This window comes from Lactuca saligna, chromosome 4, assembly GCF_052625555.1.
Source record: "Lactuca saligna cultivar CGN05327 chromosome 4, ASM5262555v1, whole genome shotgun sequence".
NCBI classification, from domain to species: domain Eukaryota; kingdom Viridiplantae; phylum Streptophyta; class Magnoliopsida; order Asterales; family Asteraceae; genus Lactuca; species Lactuca saligna.
In genome coordinates this window covers 225,717,625-225,736,870 of record NC_136420.1, presented here as the reverse complement: position 1 = coordinate 225,736,870, position 19,246 = coordinate 225,717,625, and the positions used below count along the sequence as shown (strand labels likewise).

At 35.4% G+C, this 19,246-nt stretch overlaps 1 protein-coding gene and 1 long non-coding RNA gene across 5 annotated transcripts; one reads left to right on the top strand and one right to left on the bottom strand.

The window, feature by feature from the left end:
• The first annotated feature begins 2,124 nt into the window (after positions 1–2,124).
• On the top strand, positions 2,125–4,910 carry LOC145043360 (putative carbohydrate esterase At4g34215). Of its 2 annotated transcripts, XR_013680992.1 has the most exons (3): positions 2,125–2,778; positions 3,621–4,190; positions 4,576–4,712. XR_013680992.1 is itself a non-coding variant. In XM_078991997.1 (2 exons), exons 1-2 carry the CDS (start codon positions 2,197–2,199, stop codon positions 4,843–4,845), a joined length of 852 nt encoding a protein of 283 aa, XP_078848123.1. In that variant the 5' UTR covers positions 2,126–2,196; the 3' UTR covers positions 4,846–4,910. The 2 variants fall into 2 exon arrangements, 1 of the variants encoding a protein (XP_078848123.1); XM_078991997.1 differs by lacking the exon at positions 3,621–4,190 and having other exon boundaries at positions 2,126–2,778; positions 4,576–4,910.
• A 1,479-nt stretch (positions 4,911–6,389) lies between these two features.
• Positions 6,390–8,797, bottom strand: LOC145043359 (uncharacterized). Of its 3 annotated transcripts, none has more exons than XR_013680991.1 (3): positions 8,248–8,729; positions 6,825–8,106; positions 6,390–6,665 (listed from the first exon to the last, which is right to left on the bottom strand). It is a non-coding gene; the product is annotated as an uncharacterized LOC145043359 (long non-coding RNA). The 3 variants fall into 3 exon arrangements; XR_013680990.1 differs by having other exon boundaries at positions 6,390–7,646; positions 7,728–8,106; positions 8,248–8,712; XR_013680989.1 differs by having other exon boundaries at positions 6,390–8,106; positions 8,248–8,797.
• Between the last annotated feature and the right edge of the window lie 10,449 nt (positions 8,798–19,246).

The window sequence follows — 19,246 nt, the reverse complement described above, 5'->3', positions numbered from 1 at the left end:
GTGAGTTTTCTCACTATACTCATGGGGCGAAAGCACCAAGGCCGAACCATCAGATTGTGTTTTGTATCCTTATGTATAGGATGTTGGTATGCTGTAGTGAATTATTGTATTGGTAGATTTGTTCTGATTACCTATGCTAGTTGGGTATTTGTTCATGTTCATACGCCAACATAATATGGTTGGGTTGAGGCTTTCCTGCTTTGTGCTGAAGGCCAAGATACCTGGGTGGTCCAGTTGATACTATAGGCCCAAGGGAGTGGTCCACCTTATGTTGTAGGCTTGTGAGTGATCTAACTTTGTGTTGTAGGCTCAGAATAATATGGTTGGGTTGAGGGGGTACTTCTTTGTGCGGTAGGCTAACGAAATCGGGAGTGGTCCAGCTTTATGATACGGGCTCAAGGGCAATCTAATCTTGTGTTGTAGGCCCAATATGCATGCATTGTATATATAGTGTTGTATGTGGTACTTTAGGGGAACTCACTAAGCTTTGGCTTACAATTTTTGGTTTCTTGGTTGCAGGTACATCAGATGATGTTAGAAAATAAAGGGATCATAATAACAATAAAAATAGACTTGGATAGATTCAAAGATCGTGTTTATCAAACACTTTTCGAAATCTGTAATTCGTCCATTTTATCTGCGGTACACGAATTCAGAAGTGGTATAATCCAAGAATAAACCAATTTGAATTATCGGCCTAATACAAATTGAAATAATAGAATACCTTGCTTGATGTGTTATTAAGAGAGAGAGAGAGAGAGAGAGAGAGAGAGATAAATTATGATATAATTTCGAGTATATGAATGTTATACCCTTTTTTGGAACTAGATAAAAGTTCTTATATTAGAGGGAAAAGTGGTTAGAATTGGTTAAACCAAAAATGGCGCCAAAACATGGTAGTTATTGGACACAAGGAACCAATACCATCGCTAGGGGATCTGTCCCTTGGACCCTGCTAGGGGTGCTACCCTTAGACCACGCCAAGAGGTTGCATCTCCTTGGAACCCTGCACCCAGGGGCACTGCTCCCAGACCCCTTATTCCTGTGTTCACATTTATCACACCTAGTGTCAACCCCGCACCTCCAAGCTCGGTTAGTAAATGGAGTTCGACCTATCTCATTACTAATAATAATTACACCAAAAAATATTGATAACACTAAAATCACCAATAGATGATCGGGGAAAGGTGAATGTGTGATCGTACACATCCTTCTGCTGATTTATATCTGAGAGATTATGTGATACTTTGACTCTATGGATTTGATCTGAAAACAATGATCGATTATTTTATGGTTTTATGAAAACGTTTTTAATAAAAATGAAAATTTTTGTGATGGTTTTTGAGATGCTACAGAAACTGTAATGTTTTTGCTTTTATATCGTTCAACTCTATTGGTATTGGCGTGCCACGTTAGGCCCTTGCATGCATCACCACCTTTTTTAAAAGTCGTGAACTTATGATCTTTTACGCACCACATTTAAAATATTTACGCATTTTGTCTTTCGTCACCATTTAAGGGCAACAACGTTGTATCTCATGCGTCAACTACCTCTTTACGTACACATCACATCTTCAAAGTACATTATCCTTCGACGTTTAGAGCATTCGGTATGTGACCAAAACACCGTGGAGGAGCCTATGTGTCACCTCCACAACGGTGTCATAACACTATAAACACCTACCCATATCCAATGTTCTTATAGTATTTTTCAAAAGTTTACCAACATCATTGTCGTTGGCAATGCTCGTAACACCTAACTTGTCCCTCCAACAAATTACCCACTACCCATATCCAATGTTCTTATAGTATTTTTCAAAAGTTTACCAACATCATTGTCGTTGGCAATGCTCGTAACACCTAACTTGTCCCTCCAACAAATTACCCACATTAATAGATTTCATGAAGAAAAAAAAAGGTCTTACATTAGGCGACTCTGCAGCCTAAGTACATGCATGTCGATAAAATAGGAAATAACATCACATTATTACACATTTACTGTTTTGTCTAGGTCACAATTAACCATTTAATACCTAATTAACTAATATCATTAAAAGCCTCCAAAGTAGGAGCCATATATTAGGTTGTGAAATGGCTATTTATAATAATAAATAAACTTTGGAATAATTGATTCCTTGCTTTCTAGACGGGCTAAAAGATGCTAATTTACGATACCCCACACCCACTTCAACTACCATGCTCCCTTCACTTTTCGTGTACGCATATCTGTCGATCTCCTCCGCCATTACCCTCGTGAATGCCGATGCTGGCAAGGCCATTTTCCTCCTCGCCGGTCAGAGCAACATGGCCGGACGAGGCGGCGTAGTAAACGACAAATGGGACGGTTACGTTCCTCCCCAATCTTCCCCGAATCCTGCAATTCTCCGCCTGAGCGCTGATCTCAACTGGCAACCGGCCACCGAGCCTCTCCACCGTGATATAGACTATTTCAGAGCATGCGGCGTTGGTCCGGGGATGGCTTTTGCTAACTCGTTGTTACGGCAGGATTCGAGCGTTGGAACGGTGGGATTGGTTCCTTGTGCTGTCGGTGGAACCAATATTTCCGAGTGGGCACGCGGTGGGCGGCTGTACAACCAGCTGATTCGGCGGGCGGAGGCGGCGGTGAAAGGCGGAGGCACCGTTCGTGGTTTGCTGTGGTATCAAGGAGAGAGTGACACTGTGAATCGAGAAGATGCTGAGTTGTACCAGCGGAGATTGGAGAGGTTCTTCGATCACGTGCGTCATGATCTCGTTTTGCCTGCCCTTCCAATAATTCAGGTCAGCTAGTGATTCAATTATTCGAGTAGAGAAAATAAGTGACAGTTTTGGTCCCTAAGTTCTACATCCATATGTAGTATTAGTCCTGCTTTTTAAAATTTTACATAGGTTTTTCTTATGGTTTCTAAAAATTGCATGCGGATATTTAAATGCCCCCTTAAATGAAGAAATTGCCCTTGTATTTGGCTTTTTCTACGCCCCCTTTATTTTTATTTTAGTTTTTAAATAAAAGGACCACCCGTCACAAGGGACGAGAATTTGGTTCGGAAATCGAAACTGAACCGAATTAGGTTCGAATAAACAATTTGATTTGGTTTTTGGGTATCCATATTATGTTTCGGTTCTCAAGTTATTCGGTTCGGGTTACTTAATAAGAGATTATTCGGTTCTAAATACTTGTTCCGGAATTGAAAATTCATTTAACTTTAATCCTGATTACTTTTCTTCGTTAGTCGCTAGGGTTACCCAAATAAGAGTTTTAATGTTTAACTTATATAGTTATATATGGATTTTTGGGTGGTTAATGTTTATTGTTAAGTATGTAGCTTCATAACTATATCTTAAGATTTTGGTGTTTAGATTTTAAATTCTTATATCTCAAGAATAGTTAATTTGTGTTTACATTCTTGCTATACAAATTCTAACATTTTTTTGCACCTTTGAAAAAATTCTGTATACTTTGCATTATTTTTAATTAACAAATTTGTATTCTTTAAAAGATTTGTTATGGAATCATAAGCTACAAAAGTCATAAAAAATGCAATGTTTATAATCATATTGTAAATGTTATTCGGGTTATCAGGGTTATAGAATCATAATACGGTTTATTCTTTTCTTTTCAGTTATATTAGATCCTTAATCATCTTATACATGTTATTCAGGTAATAACTTAACCAAACCAATTACTATTCGAACCGAACCGAACCCGTATTGATTAATCGGTCAGGTTTTCGGTTCATGCAATTACCTTTATTCGGTCTTTGGGTTATTCGGGTTCAGGCCGGTTTGGTCCGATTTGCAACCCAAATAACATCCCTACCCACCACTACCTTTCGTTGGAAATCCAACCACCCATCACAACTACCATCACCGCCATTACCATTGTTGCCACTAGAATCCACAACCACAACGATCTCCACCACATCACCCCCATTACCATCATCACCAATCACCAACATTACCAACATGACCATCACCACTATCACAATCACTTTAAACTAAAATGAAAAACCTAAGCCTTAATCATAATGAAAACCTGACCCCTGAAATCGTCTAACCTCTTTGTCATCAATACCATCACCCCCACCAAATGATGATAGAAAAAAAAAGAGACTAAGATAGAAAAACAATGTCACATTTGAAAGCACTGAGAGTTCCAAGCGGAGATGAATGCAAATGAGATACAAATTATGGTGAGATTGCAAACATTCAAAATTGTATTCAATTATGCTATCAGAATTGTCTTTAACCGAGTACACATGTGTAGTGTAATTAAATCTTATAACTATTGTAATTGTCATTAATCGAGTACACATGTGTAATTAAATCTTATAACTATTGGAATGGTCTTTAACCGAGTACACATGTGTAATTAAATCTTATAACTATCGAAATTTTCTTTAACCGAGTACACAACTACACATATGTAATTAAATCTTATAAGTAGCTAGATCTTAAAAACTAATCCTAGACAAGAATTCTCATATTAATAATTTGGATCACACCCAATCCATAATTGATGTCATGGGTCCGATTTAATTTGATATCTACTTTATGTTTTATTTTGTTGCAAGACAGGTGGCATTGGCCTCCGGTGCAGGGCCATACATAGAAAGGGTAAGAGAGGCTCAGTTAGGAACGTGGCTCGTGAATTTACGAACTGTTGATGCAATGGGCTTGAGACTTGAACCCGATCGGTTGCACCTTACCACAACATCTCAAGTAACGTTAGGGGAAATGTTAGCCCAAGCCTTCCCTCGAGACCACCCTTCCCCTATAATAAGTCAAGCTTCAAGAACGCCTCCAAATTTTATATTTTTTTTTTGTCTTCTATTTTTTATTTTTTAAAATTTATTCAAATTTATATTGACATTAAACACATCATCAAGATAGCATAACTCGTTTTTCATTTAGTCACGGTAGCATATTTTTCTAATTGTTTGAGTTTTGAATGAATAATTGTAATTCTAATGCACAAATTAGTAATTTTAATACTAAAAGTTCAATACTCTTTTTATGAAATATACTTTCTCTATTTTATTATAAGTCGTGGTATCTTAATGTGAGAAGCGCAAGGTTTATAGATGATTACATGTTTTCGAATGGCTCGAGACCTACTAGTTTGAATAAGTTTCTTCCAATCAAGGTTTACATTTTCCATTGGTGTCTCTTATTAAACCGGCTGCTAACTAAAGATTATCTTATAGCCCGGGATATTGATGTTTCGTGTTCCTTTTGCCCGATATGTGGTGATGATGCTAAAGAAGTTAATAATTTGCTCGTTCACTGTGAAGTGACAAAGGACATGATTTCTAAACTCAAAAAATGGTGTGATGTTAGTTTCTCTTCTTTTGCTTTGGTGTTTGACTTGGATCATTTTCTTCTTCCCATCTCTTGGTGACCCATAAATTATTGTTTGATACGGTTATTTCTACAGCCTTGTGGAGCTTATCAAACTTCATAAATAAGTGTCTTTGAAAGATCTAGACCAAAACAATAGGTTATTGATGATACTGTCGCTACTTCTTTTTGTTTGGTTGTTTGTAGGAAACATAAGTTCGATATTTATTGAAATTTATGGCTTCAAAACCCAATTTTAAATACTTCGATGTAGTTTCTTTTTTTTCTTAGCTTCTTGCTCGGGTCATTTTTTATATATACATATTTATCTGTTTAAAAAAATCAATGGTTTAAATCGTGACACAACTAAAATATCGAGAGTGTTCTAATTCACCTTTCCACATAACATAGACCGCTCATATGAAATCGTTTAACATTATTTCATATTTATTTCTTGAGTTTTAGCATATCAAATAATGATATATATATATATATATATATATATATATATATATATATATATATATATATATATATATATATACACACACACACTAGCCGTTTACCCACGCTAAACGATGGGTGCGTATAGTTTTCAAAAATTAGATCCGAGATGACAGCTTGTTAGGAATTTAAGGGGATATTAATGTTATAATGTTAGGTTGAAATGGATGATAGTTAATTAAAAAGTATCCATAACAACTTCAAAGTAATTTGAATCATTATTTTTCTTTACCAACACAATTACCAGAAATAATTATCAATCCCTAAACTGATTGCATTTTAAGATAAAAGCTAAACCCAATAATAAAATAAAAACTTCTATTTAATTAAAAAACCTAAAACAATACTTCTATATATGAATTCCAAAATCATTGAAAACTAAAAACTTCCTAAATTCAAAATTCAAAATTCACTAAACCCACCATTACAGGAAGAACATTAGAATCTAGTTTTATTTCTAGCATTCAACCCAAACAGCGGATGAATGCAAAAAACAACTGACTTTTATTTCATTATCTAATATATCAACCTACTTTGACATAGGAAGAAATCGTAATGTACTTTCATTGCTAAATGATGATGAGTTGCTATATTAAACATTAAAGTACATTTACAATAATAAGATATAAAAATCAAAGTATGATGCTATATTAGACACAAAAATAAGAGTAAGTTCCTAAAAAACCAACAAGGCCAACCAACCCACATAGGTGCTTAATGGTTGAAATTTGAAAATCTACAAAACTTTAACCCTTCTTAAAGAAGCTGAACCGAAACTGACTTGAGGCTTAACTGAGAAGATAATTACAGCACCAAAAAACAACCTAATATGAAAATAAAAGAAGTTAATCAAGGTTTTTGTATACCTTTAAAAAAAATTTAGACCATAAACCACATTAGAAAAAATGAATACATACATACAAATACAAATGAATACGCACATATTGGCAAAAATTGGTAATTAAGATTTTTGTTACCAAAACCTGAAGTAGATCACTTTAGAGAAAGAATGAGCAAGAGGAAATTAAACCGGAAAGCAGGTTACTTATTTTCTAATTAGATGCACCCTTAAGACCTATCAAAACAAATGCAACAACATCATGGTTAAGGGATGGTTTGATTCATTCAGATTACATTTAGGGGTAAAATAGGATTTCACATGAAACTTAATGAGGCCACATTTGAATTGTGAATCTAATTCCAGAAATTGGAGAAGGCTTTGAGTCTTGCTTCACATTAGCTTGATTTGTAGCTTCTTAAGAGTATAATCCTAAAACATAGAAACAGAATAAAAGAACAGTGAAATCACAAAAAATTTAGTGATTTACCCAGTTGTTGTTGATTCAGGCCCTGTTTCACATAGCAAAAATAGAGTAAAAAGAGAGAAGATAGGGGCATTTTTTTTGTGTTTATGCTGATAATTCAATCAATCGATTACAAGGATATTTATATAACATACTTCCAACTAATTATCCTAAAATGACTGAATCTACTGCCTACTAACTCTCTGGAGCCAAACATGGCTATTTACTTAGTCATACTCCTAACAAAAGACTGAATTGCCCCTGAATACAATACATGGCTTTGACTTGGTTTGGATTAACACCAACAGTTGCAACCTCTCACATAGATGCACTTATAAAAACCCTTATACACAAACATATTTTAGTCCTTGTACATAAACAAATTTTAGAACCATGTCTAAAATACAAAAAAAAAAATGGACAGAGGTTTATGCTTATCTGATTATGTTATCGTCGAATGAACAACTGTAATCCCAAGCTTTGTAAATGACAAATCAAACCCTGAAATCCCAAGATCAAATGTATAGAAATGAACAACAACAGGTTCTTGAAAGGGTCTAAAAACGAAAAAAAGAAACTAACTTGTTACTTGTTAGAAACCGTGCGACGTGTTCAATCTTGTATAGTCTTAGAAACAAATCATATACATACACATTGTTAAACATACACACACAGTCAAAGAAACGAAAGAGATGGAGAATAAAGATCATTGTTGAAGAAAAAGAGAACGAGCTTTGATGCCATTTTGTTTGGTGGTGTGTAATTACAGAGCGTTGGTAGTGAAAATATGGTGATGTGGTGGATGGCGGTGAGCTGGTGATGAAAGAGCATGGTACGTGAAAGTGGTGTGTAATTACATCCTTCCTGAGCACCATAAACACTGATCATCCTTTCTTCCTTCTTGAAAAAAAGGCAAATCTCTCTATATTGTCTCTCTAATCTCGTCCTTCATGAGGAACACCTAAACATGGAGCCATAGAGACACAGAGTAATGAGAATGAGAGAGAGTGTAGTGGTGAAGGTGAGACAATTAGGCTTAAAGGCGTTGTGACTCTTTTACCAAAAGAATAGAAAATTAGAGTGCAAACACAAAATCAAGTACTTTTTTCGTTGTTGTGAACAACACAAGGAGGTGGATGTTAGGGCTTCTGTCGTGAAGGCGGTGGTGCGATGATATTCTAAATCGATTTTCTTTGGTAGAGGCAGCCACACCCAAACCCCTAAACTATTGTGGAGAACATGAAAATCGATATCAAAGCCTTAATATGCACTGAAAGTTCAAAATTAGTGCTTTATACTTCAACACATGGATTTTCCTTCGATTTTATTTAGTCTCGCAAAAAGCCTACAACTTCATATCGAGGGTCAACTTCAAGTATTTTGAGTTGGATGATGGTTAATTAGGGTTACAAAAAAGCATAGATGGTAAAGACAAATGGGATCGTTCTAGAGAGGAAGGAACAATTTTGACATTTGAAATTGACAGGAGTGTGAGATATAGAGAGAGGGTAGAGGGGATAAGGGAAGTTTGGTATTTAAAACTCAAACCACCTTTTTACATATTCATCGGATAAGAATGACGCCAGGGAAATCAATAAGGAATAATGGTTCATTTTGACTGATTCAATTTGAAGATGAGACCGGGAGACCAATTCAAGGAATAGATTGGGAATAAGTCTTCATTTTGACCGATTCTGTTTGATGAACTGGGTCAAAGACTTCCACAAATAAGATTCAATGCGTAAAGTCATTGTACATGATGTTTTAATCGTTGTACCTCTTAAAATTTAGCAAAACATGCTAAATGCTTATTAAGGTATAAAGATATATGTGTGTGTTGGGTTTCATTCAAAATCGATTTTCTAAAAACGATAAAACGACAATGGAAGCTTCAAAATTATGAATAAACTTAAAACTCTTTATAACCCGCCAATTATCATTTTGCAAGACATGGAAATATTAACAGCAACCATAGTAGGAAAAAAGTGTTACAACCTTTGAAGACTTTGAGTCCTCTCAGGAGGTTAAAAGTTGATGGAGATGGAAAAAGACTCAAAGTAGAACTTCTCCAAAACTATCCTCCAAGTAAGAGTAAACAACTTCAAGATGCTAGTCTTCACTTGTATTAAGTTGTTCTTAAGACATTGAGACTTATACCAACTAAGTCATAAGGAAAAACAACTTATGAACCTTCAAATCTAGCACCAAAACGCAAGAAAGAATAGATGGAGAGAGGCTTGCAATTCTCAAAAAATGGAAGCCAAGAAGAAAGCAAAAGAACCAACATTTCTTACTAGTAATGCACTATATTTATACATAAACTTATGCATAAAGTCAAGGAAAGTATTAAATGAAATTATGGTGCTTTCTTACAAGTATGGAGTGGAAGAAACAAAGACCACGCTCAATCCATTTCCCTCTCATGAAAGTTATGAATTTCAAGTGAAAAAAGTAAATGTTATGGAGTGTGATTCACTCTAACATATAATTAGTAGTTATGTTGCAACTTAATGGTTACTCAAAGTGTCCAAAATGTTGTACACAACATTTATATTCATATGCTATAAATATAAACAGTTTTTGTTCTTTTTTGTTATTATTTCCTAGAAACAATAATTCCCAATATGTTGGTAAAATAATATTTTCATAAATTATGTTTTTCCAATTTAAATACTAGTCTTCATATTTATTAATAATCAAAATTATTCGAATAAATAATCAGTTAGTAGTAACTTGGTATAAAGTGTGACTCTAATCCTCATATCATATCATATCATCATCATATGATACTATATTATAAATGAACTATTTTTCCTTTCACCACATTCATTTGAAACTCTCATGTATTTTTCCTTTCACCACATTCATTTGAAAATCCCATGACTTTTTAATTTCATTCAAAGAATAATTATAAGTTGGTTAATAAGGTTAAATAAATATCAAACCTACATTGTAATCATATATAAACTAAATTTTAATATTAAAACAATATATTTACTTCTACTTATAAATTTATGTTTTTTTAACTTTTAACATAGTATACTTAATTTATTAGTTTTAATATATTATTGGTTCTAAACCATTATCATTTTAAGGATACAATTTTGGAACATTTTGTATGAAATATTTAAATTATTAATTTGAATAAAACATTACATGGTCAACTTAAATATAAACTTTAGTTTAATTAAAACAATACCAAGAATATTTTATAAATAGTTAAAAAATGATTAATTGTAGTGTCTTTCTAATAATGATTATAAGTTGGTTAATAACGTTATATAAATATCAAACCTAAAGTGTAATAATAAATATACCAAATTTCAATTTTAATATAATATATTAACTTCTACTTATAAAGTTATGTCTTTAACTTTTAATATATTATACTTAATTTATTAGATATAATATGTTGTTGTATATAAACCACTATCAGTTTAAAACTACAACTTTTGAACAGTTTGGACAAAATAATTAAATTATCAATTTAAATATAACATTACAATGTCAACTTAAATATAAATTTCTTTTCCACTTGAAAAACCAAAGAATATTTTGTAAATAGTTAAAAACGATAAATTGCAGTGATAAATGCAAAAACTAAATTATAATCTCAATTTAACTAACATAATTCCTAAAGATATTTTTATAATCGTTAAAAATTTCAAATAAGTAGTTTAAAATAACTTATAATAATAGTAGATAAAAATAATAATATATAAATAATTATATTGTTACCTTTAAAATCAAAAAACAATGTTTGATGATGTAAATAATTATATTAATGATAGAAATTAAAACATTAACCAAATGAATTTTAAAAAATTAATTAACAGTAACAACAACTATAAATAACATGAAACCATATATTATATTTAATTTTATTCATGTTTAACTCGCGGATAGAAGTCATTCAAACGATTGAGATTATACAGTTATAATAAATGTATATATTATCATATAATTCAATATACTCAATATATTAAATCAATTTAGTATACGATTTATTATAAAATAACTATATATAAATGATTATATTGTTACCTTTAAAATCGAAAAGCAATGTTTGATATTTTAAATAATTATAATGATAGAAATTAAAACATTATGCAAATAAATTTTAAAAAATTAATTAACAATAAAAACAACTATAAATAACATTAAACCATATATTATATTTAATTTTATTCATGTTTAACTCGCAGATAGAAGTCATTCAAACGATTGAGATATAATATATTATATCAATTCAGTATACGAATTATTATATCAAATTTAACAACAATGTTATTATTATATTTTAAAAAACATATATTTATAAAGGCTTCAGCTATATAGGTGTTTCTTTGCAACACACGAACATTCGCCTCAGGATAATATGTGATTAGAAAATATCATTCTATAATGACTTTAGAGGTGAAAGATCTTCCTCTCTCTCTCTCTCTCTCTCTCTCTCTCTCTCTCTCTTTCTATATATATATATATATATATATATATATATATATATATATATATATATATGTCACACCCCAAAACGAGAACGATAGAAACGTTCGGGGTGGAGGACGTCATGTTTAGTATCACAAGACATGCATCATAGTTAGTAAAGTAATGAACAACCACTTCATTAGAAAGAAAGTATTTACAATGTGTGTGTTCACAAAACATAGAGTACATCAGCAAAAGAAAGTATTTTAGTGATGTAAGTAAGTTGTAGAAAGTTGTTGTAAAATGTAGTAAGTTACAAGTTATGTAAAGTGTAAGTTATGTTTAGAAAAGTTCGCCTGTTCCTCCAGAAAATCCTATATTTCCTACTTAGATGAAAGATACGTAAAAATGAGTCTACAGTCCTTTCTATGAGTACTAAATGAATACAAGTTATTTAAAACTCGGAGTAAACAAACAATCGATTGTGCGCTTCTGCCGTAATTCCACAACCAAACAAGGAGCAGGAAGTAAAGCGGATAGCACACATACCATTGTTTGTTAGATCTTTGTTAGATATAACTCTAGTGTATTCGCTTGTTACTCATGGAGTTAATAGTAATAGTTCCTTTATATTTTATGAAAAGATTCTTTAAGAAAACCTGTATTTCTTATAGTAAAATAGTGACCACAGTGATTATTTCTATAATTACTTAGTTTATATTGGCTATATATAATCCAATATTGAATAGATAATTAATTGGGTGAATCTGCCCTAAGCCCATAACCAAACAAGGAACATGAAATAAGGTAGAAGGCACACATCCAACGACCTATTGGGTATTAATGATATATAACCATGATGTATTGTAACAACGTAATCAAAACAATTTTTCACTTTTAAAAATTTATAATTTTAATTCATAAACATCTCATATCCCAATGTATCACATATCAAATCCATAAAAACACATCCCAATATCAAAATGTATAGAAACTCCAACAGTGTGTACTGATCATGTCGGCGCCTTCTCGCGACCCTCACTGGTACCTAAAACACATAACACAAAACATTGTAAGCATAATTGCTTAGTGAGTTCCCCAAAATACCACATGTAACACATAATAGCCACTCGAGGCTATAGCTCTGTGAGCCCTCTAGCTCTAACTTTGTGGACCCTATGGTCCTAACCCTGTGGACCTTCCGGTCCTAACTTTGTAAACTTTGTTATACACACAACATAATCACATAGAAATAATGTTGTGCAACACATCACATAAATATCATACAAGATACTCTATCGCATAACTCTAAGTACCACTCAAGATAAAGTATAGTGAGAAGACTCACCTCGGGTAACTCACTCTAAAATACCGTACTAGCCACCACCTAATCACATAAATCACCACTCTAATTAATACAACTTCTAAAGGCTAGGTTAACCCCTCTCTATATGTTCTCTAAGAAGGGTAAAAGACCATTCTACCCCTCTAATGGTGTGACAACCCGAAAATTCTTTCCATTATTGTAACTCGTTCCGTTATTAAATTCGTCGTTTCCGAATTATTTCCGTTTACGTTATTAAATTAAGTCATGGTATTTGGGTTGTTTATTATGACTTAATGGTTGTTCAAACATAAAAATAACTCAAGGAAATAATTCTAAATAGATATTAGTAAATTATTCTGTCGCTAAAACTGTTCCCGTCGAATAAAACCGTCGTATTCAATTCGTCCCGTTAATCTTTGTTTGAAATAAATTATTGCAACTTTTATTAATGTTTTAAAAGTGTTGGAATACATTTTTAAGACATTAAAATATTTTCAATTTCATTTAGAAAAGATTTGGTTTTATTTAAGTCGTAAATACGGAAACTTTATCGGGTGCGACTAAAAGCATCGTATATCGGCAGTATCGGGTAGAATTTCACCGGGCCACAAACTCAACCCCTATATAAGGGATTGAGTGACATCATTTTGAGGCATTTTCCATCTCTCTACAAACTTTCTCTCTCTACTCTCTCTCTAGAAGTCGAACTTGATCCAAAAACTCTCATTTCAAGCATCCTTTGGTAAGCAATTCATCGTAAACTTGTTATTGAACTTGAATAGCATGATATGTTGGAATCACCTAAAACACATATGAACATGTGTTTATGGTCTAAGAACCCTCCTTAGGCCGTGAACACCTCATATGAGGGTTTTGAAGCCTCAAAACCCCTCCAAAACACTTCTAGGGCTTAGATTCGGCCTAGAAACTTACATGCATGAGCTTAGGACCCCAAAATCGCACAAAATGAGGCTTGAACATGAGTTTATGGCCCAAGCATGTTCTTGGACCATAAAACCTCATTCATAGACCTTAAACACCTTGTTGGGTGTTAGTTTGCCCCTAAACACCTCCAATGGACTTCCATGAGTGCATAATCATGTCTAATTAGTGGTTCAAAGTCTAATTAGATACAATTGTATATCATTTCATATTACATAGGAACCTCATGCGTTATCAAGCCTCGAACCAATGCCTAACATCCAAATCGACTCGTTTTCTCGTCTGGTGAGTTCATACCCCTACCCTTTTTCACTGTTTTCATTGTTTTCAGGGGGGAACACAAGCAAAGTACAAGGGATTACTTGTACTCAAAAACATGTTTTCAAATGTGTGTTTCACATTTTATATGCTTTTAACACTGATTACTACAACTGATAACCGTTTGAACATGCAGACCACGTAAACCTATATTTGTCAAATGGGTTTTAAACTGTTATGTATTACATATATTTCACAAATGGCTTTCCACATTTTATCAGTTAAAAGCATGACATTAGACATTTGAACATAATACCTGTACACTGTTTTGTGCTCGGTAACACTCCACATATATACGCGAGTGGAGGACTATCATATTATTACTAGTAAATTTGTTAATCCTGTATGATTGGAGACACGTCCTCGGAGAACATTCCACAGAGATACGCAAGTGGAGGACTACACCCGTAACCAGAATCTCTGGGATTTAGAGAGCGTGACTTGAGTGTATAGATCTATATGGGGCTGACTACCCCACACCTGGCTGCTAGCTACAGCCGAACCGAAATGGTTCAAGGGTGACGAAAGTCATAAGTATGTGGACTACTTATTGCCACAGGTTTATTCCATTGTATGGTTATGGAACTTGTAATTAGGATAACAGAGATTTACTTATAGTAATAACGAACAACTTAATACATCTTTCACATACGGTAATCTACATTTAGGAAAGTATGGGACTTTCATGGGAAACTTTGTACATAACCAGGTCTAACAGAAATACATCTCTTACATATGGTAACAAACATTCAGGAATGTATGTGACTTTGCAGGGAATACATTAGTACATAACCAGAACAGTACGTCAAACCAGATAACCTAACTTTACATTTTCACAAAAGTAAATATGTTTTCAGTGTACAACTCTACTTTACATGTTGACAAACGATAACCAACTTTATTAAGAAAATATGGGATTTTCTTGGTGTGCATAACATTTCAGAAACAGAAAGGAAACTTGAACAATTTCACAAACAAAAACCGTTTATGAACTCACCAGCGTTATGCTGATTTTCAAACCGCTTGTGTTCTCAGGTCAACGTTAGAACAGGTACTCGAAGATCCTTTTGTCAGAAGACGGAGTTTTCAGAAGACCCGTTTCATTTTGTTCATATATATATATATATATATATATATATATATATATATATATATATATATTATGTATCACAACTGTACAAATTTTACTTTTGAAACAACTGTAAAACTTTTCTTATGTAATGTAATGGCTGTTTTACTTTACTTACTATGTGCATTGGATTTGATACTCAACGTGGAGTCAACCCCGAAAATGTTTCCGCCTTCGGTTTTCGGGGTGTGACAGATTGGTATCAGAGCCCTTGTTTATAGTGAATGAAGTATACCAAACCTTACATGGTATTAAACTATAAACACTAAAGGGCCTAAGTGCTCTGAATTAAAAGTATCTTCAAACTACATGTATTTTCAAAAGTATACAAGTATACCGAATCGTCGCGATCCGTGACCACAAATAGAACAGAACATAAGTAATTGGGTGTTGTGTACTACGGTTAAACCTGGGCAGTTATGTAGTCGTGTCTAGGGTCAATATAGCCTGGCCAACTATATTCATTCGAGACACGGCCAACATGTGCTTGGGAGTGACTGTGGTGCGCGACATGCCTAAAACTTACCCTAATACCACAAACATCGAACCATTGTCTTAAGCAAATCATGAAATACTATAGGAGTATTTCTCAATCCAATCCTCTGTAGAAATCCTTATTCGAGTGGCATTCTATGATCATTCTTAGTGATAAATTATGTGTTTTGATAACTCTTTCCTGCTTTATCCCTTATTCGGAACATATAACTGCCATATCTATCGATTCAATTTAGAGGACTTACCATCCTCTCTCTTTCTTGATCTTATTAGATCAAGATGCCTCCCAGAAAGAGACCCAGCTCAAAGAACAACAACAATCCTTCTTCGCCACCTCCTCCTCCTCAATTTGATCTTGCATTGCTTCAAACAGTTCTGACTGCTGCAATGGTGGCAGCCATGTCACAGATGAACCCTGGTGGTTCAGGGAGTTGTTCCCAGCCCCAGAACCCCGAAGATAATCAGGGACACCGAAAGGATGGTTCCTATAAGGATTTCATGAACGCGAAACCAACATCATTCAATGGCACTGGAGGTGTCATTTCCTTGTCCCGATGGTTCAAGAAAATCGAATCCATCTTCGAAATCTGTGCCTGCACGGAATCTGATAAGGTCAAGTTCGCAGCCTGTACCTTCGTTGATAAAGCCTTGAATTGGTGGAATGGCCGAGTCAAATCTCTGACCCTACCTGTAGCCAATGCCATGGGCTGGGAAGCCATGAAAGAACTCCTCATAGCCGAGTACTACCCCCGTGGTGAAATGCAGAAACTAGAGCACGAGCTCTGGAACCTAAAGATGAAAGGTTCCGACATTGCTGCATACACTTCCCGATTCGATGATCTCGCACTTCTCTGCCCGGGATTAGTTACTCGTGAAAGTAAAAAGATCGAAAGGTTCATTTGGGGGTTATCCCAACCGACAAAGAGTCATGTCTTGGCTGCCCGTCCGGATACCTATGATAGTGCCAAGACTTTAGCCCAAACCTTGATTGATCATAGCGATGATGTTGAGGAAATCACTACCACTTCTGAGCCGACTCAAAGGAGTGGTGAAAAGAGAAAATTCTGGAAGAAGAAGAAGGTTCAATCTTCCCAGGGATCTTCCAAGAAACAGCAGACTGTAGCAGTCCATGCTGCTACTGCCCCTGTTGCTACTGCTTCTGTTGTGGGATCCACAGCTCCAACTCCTGCCAACAGATATGCTGGAAATCTTCCACTGTGTGACAAGTGCAAATACCATCACAATCCTGGTCCCTACCGAGAACTATCCTGTACCAACTGTGGTAAGAAAGGGCACACAGTTTGATTCTGCAAAACTCCGACCCAATCAGCCAACCAATCATCTGGAGTAGGTGTTAGTCAAGCTTGCTACAACTGTGGAGATGTTGGGCACTTTAAAAGGAACTGTCCCAAGAAGTCAACCGCTGATAACACTGGAAGGGTTCTAACCATGGGACGGGAGGAAGCAGTCGCTGATCCCACTGTTGTTTTGGGTACGTTCCTTCTCGACAACTCATATGCTAGTATTCTTTTCGATTCGGGTGCTGAAAGGAGTTTTGTTAGTCATGCATTCAAACATAACCTAAAACATAATCCTCAACCACTAACTGAAACGTTTACCGTCGAGATGGCTAACGGTGAGAAAGAAAGTGCTAGCGATGTATTCATAGGTTGTACGCTTACCCTAAATGACCACTCATTTCCTATAGATCTCATGCCAGTTTCCATTAAGAGCTTTGATGTTATCATTGGCATGGATTGGATGAGTCCCAATCATGCTGATATCCTTTGTTACGAAAAATCCATCCGTCTCAACCTTCCTTCGGGACAGACTCTCGTAATCTATGGTGATAAACCCAGTTCCAATCTTCGTATCATTTCCTGCATCAAAGCTCGGAAGCTCCTACGAAAGGAGTGCATTGCATTCTTAGCCCATGTGATCAACGAGAAACAGGAAGTTAAGGACCTCGCGAGCATCCCCGAAGTCTGTAACTTTCCTGATGTTTTTCCCAAAGAGCTTCCAGGAATTCCTCACGAGCGTCAGGTCGAATTCCGTATTGACCTAATTCCTGGAGCTACTCCCATAGCGAAGTCTCTGTATCGCTTAGCTCCAGCAGAAATGCAGGAGTTATCCAGTCAACTCAACAAGTTGCTCAGTAAAGGATTCATTAGACCGAGTTCCTCACCTTGGGGAGCTCCGATATTGTTTGTCAAGAAGAAAGATGGATCCTTTCAGATGTGTATCGACTACCGTGAGCTGAACAAGTTGACCGTTAAGAACTGTTATCCTCTTCCGCGAATGGATGACCTCTTCGATCAACTCCAAGGGGCCAGCTACTTCTCAAAAATAGACCTTCGGTCAGGGTACCATCAGTTACGAGTTCAGGAGAGTGTTGTTTCCAAAACAGCTTTCAAGACTCAGTATGGACACTACGAATTCGTAGTGATGCCCTTCGGTCTAACCAATGCACCAACTGTGTTCATGGATCTAATGAACCCTGTGTGTCGTCCCTTCCTAGATAAGTTCGTCATCGTGTTCATTGACGACATCCTCGTCTACTCCAGGAGCGAAGAAGATCACAAGCAACACTTGAGGTTAGTGTTGGAGACCCTTAGATCCGAGAAGTTATACGCGGAATTCTCCAAGTGTGAATTCTGGATACGGAAGGTAACTTTCCTCGGTCACGTGGTAAGCGAGGAGGGTATTCACGTGGATCCTTCCAAGATTAAAGCGATAGAGAATTGGTCGGCACCAAAAATACCCACAGAAATCCGTCAATTCTTGGGTCTCGCCGGCTATTATCGGAGGTTCATCCATAATTTTTCCAGAATCACCAAACCCTTAACCACTCTAACACAGAAAGGTGTACCCTTTTGTTGGAGTGATAAACAAGAAACTGCATTCCAAACGTTGAAGAGAGCCTTATGCAGCGCGCCTGTTCTGTCCCTACCCGAAGGGACAGAGGACTTCGTTGTCTACTGCGATGCGTCTAATCAAGGTTTAGGATGTGTGCTTATGCAAAGAGGAAAGGTGATTGCTTATGCCTCAAGACAGCTGAAAGCATACGAGGTCAACTATAATACCCATGACTTGGAACTAGGAGCTGTAGTCTTTGCATTGAAGATTTGGAGACATTATCTCTATGGAACCAAGTGCACGATCTTCACTGATCACAAGAGCCTGCAACACATCTTTGATCAGAAAGACTTGAACATGAGGCAACGGCGATGGGTAGAACTACTCAGTGATTATGAGTGTGAAATCCGTTACCATCCCGGCAAGGCCAATGTGGTAGCAGATGCCCTTAGTCGAAAGGAAAGTGCAGGCCACATAGTGAAGAACCAGATGATGATTTTCCATTCCAACTTACCCATGCGAATCCGAGAAGTGCAGTTAGAAGCCCTCAAACCCGAGAACGTGTTGATCGAAACCTTGAAAGGAATGGAAAAGAAACTTGAGATC